Genomic DNA, 1,299 nt, shown 5'->3' on the forward strand with positions numbered 1-1,299 from the left:
CCCTGGGGGCTCTTTGATAACGAGGAAAAACTGCAGACCACCTGTGAGGAAATCAGCAGGTGTGTCCTCTTCTCCTGCCCTGGGCCCCATGCCATTAACCTGGTACTACAGCTGGGCCGCTACGTGGATGAGGAGCAGGAAACAGTTGCATTGATCAAGGCTATCTTTGGGGTGGCGGCCATGAAGCACATGATCATGTTGTTCACTCGCAAAGATGATTTGGATGGTCAGACACTGAGTGACTTTTTAGACGAATCAGATGTGAACCTATAAAACATCATCAAGGAGTGTGGGTCCCGGTGCTGTGCCTTCAATAATAAGCAAAGTGCAGATGAAGCTGAGAAGGAAGCTCAAATAGAGGAGCTGGTGGAGATGATAGAGAAAATGGAGCAGGAGAATGGAGGGTTTACTTTTCCGATGACATATACAAGGACACAGATGAAAAGCTAAAACGCCAGGCAGAAGTCTTGAAGAAAATCTATGCTGAACAATTGGAGATGGAAATTAGCAGAAGAGCAACGTGATCAGGGAAAAATATCACAGGAAGAAAAAGAGTTGATCACTTACAAGCTCTTTTTTCCACCCAACAGTGAAACAAAACTCAGTGTCTTCTCCCCCACTTTTTATCAAGTACCACCTTTCTTCCAGTGTCCAATACCAAGGTCCTCATTTTGATCTGAGATCTCACGTTTAAAATTCAAATTCCCAGCAATCGTTTCATCAAGGAAAATCTAAACCTTCTCTATAAGCTCTCCCAGCATTCTCCAAGCTTCTGTGGATTATCTTCAATTCCACAACCACTTCCACATTTCAAGTATTTTTTTAACAGCAGCACCTCATGTTCTTGTACAAACATCAAGCCTATGAAGCAAATACTCCATTTTAAAGACTATGAAAGTGAGTTGCAGAGAGGAAAATGTATCCACATGTGGTATCCTGAAAATTACCCCCTTCAAGAGAGCCGTCCTAATCCGCAGACCCTGTGAATATTACCTATTGCAAATATGATGCAGTTAATTATTTTGAGATGAGGAGATTGTCTCTGAGTAGGTCCTACATGTAATAACAAAGGTCCCAGAGATGGAGGCAAGAAGATCAAAGGAGGAAGAAGGCAATGTGATGATGGCAGCAGAGTTTAGTGTGATGTGGGCACAAGCTACAGATTCTGGAAGTTTCTAGAAGCTAGAAGAGGCAAGAGATGGATTACATTTAGGAGCCTTCAGAAAGATCAGCCCTGATGATACCATCATTTTATCTCCACAAGACTAATTTCAGGCTCCTGACCTCCAGAGCTTTAAG

The 1,299-nt window shown here is 43.0% G+C and overlaps 1 protein-coding gene and 1 long non-coding RNA gene across 2 annotated transcripts in view; both read left to right on the forward strand.

Moving 5' to 3' along the window:
• Window positions 1-1,299, forward strand: part of LOC107182711 — a 36,746-nt gene that overhangs the window by 30,496 nt on the left and 4,951 nt on the right. The gene's annotated exons all lie outside the window — the stretch shown is intronic.
• GIMAP7 (GTPase, IMAP family member 7) overlaps window positions 1-1,299 on the forward strand; it is a 10,764-nt gene that overhangs the window by 5,179 nt on the left and 4,286 nt on the right. Inside the window, 2 exon segments of the mRNA XM_015562291.1 lie at window positions 5-403; window positions 406-476. Coding sequence (XP_015417777.1) covers window positions 5-403; window positions 406-476 — 470 coding nt within the window.

Source organism: Myotis davidii, unplaced genomic scaffold (assembly GCF_000327345.1).
Source record: "Myotis davidii unplaced genomic scaffold, ASM32734v1 scaffold1298, whole genome shotgun sequence".
NCBI lineage: Eukaryota > Metazoa > Chordata > Mammalia > Chiroptera > Vespertilionidae > Myotis > Myotis davidii.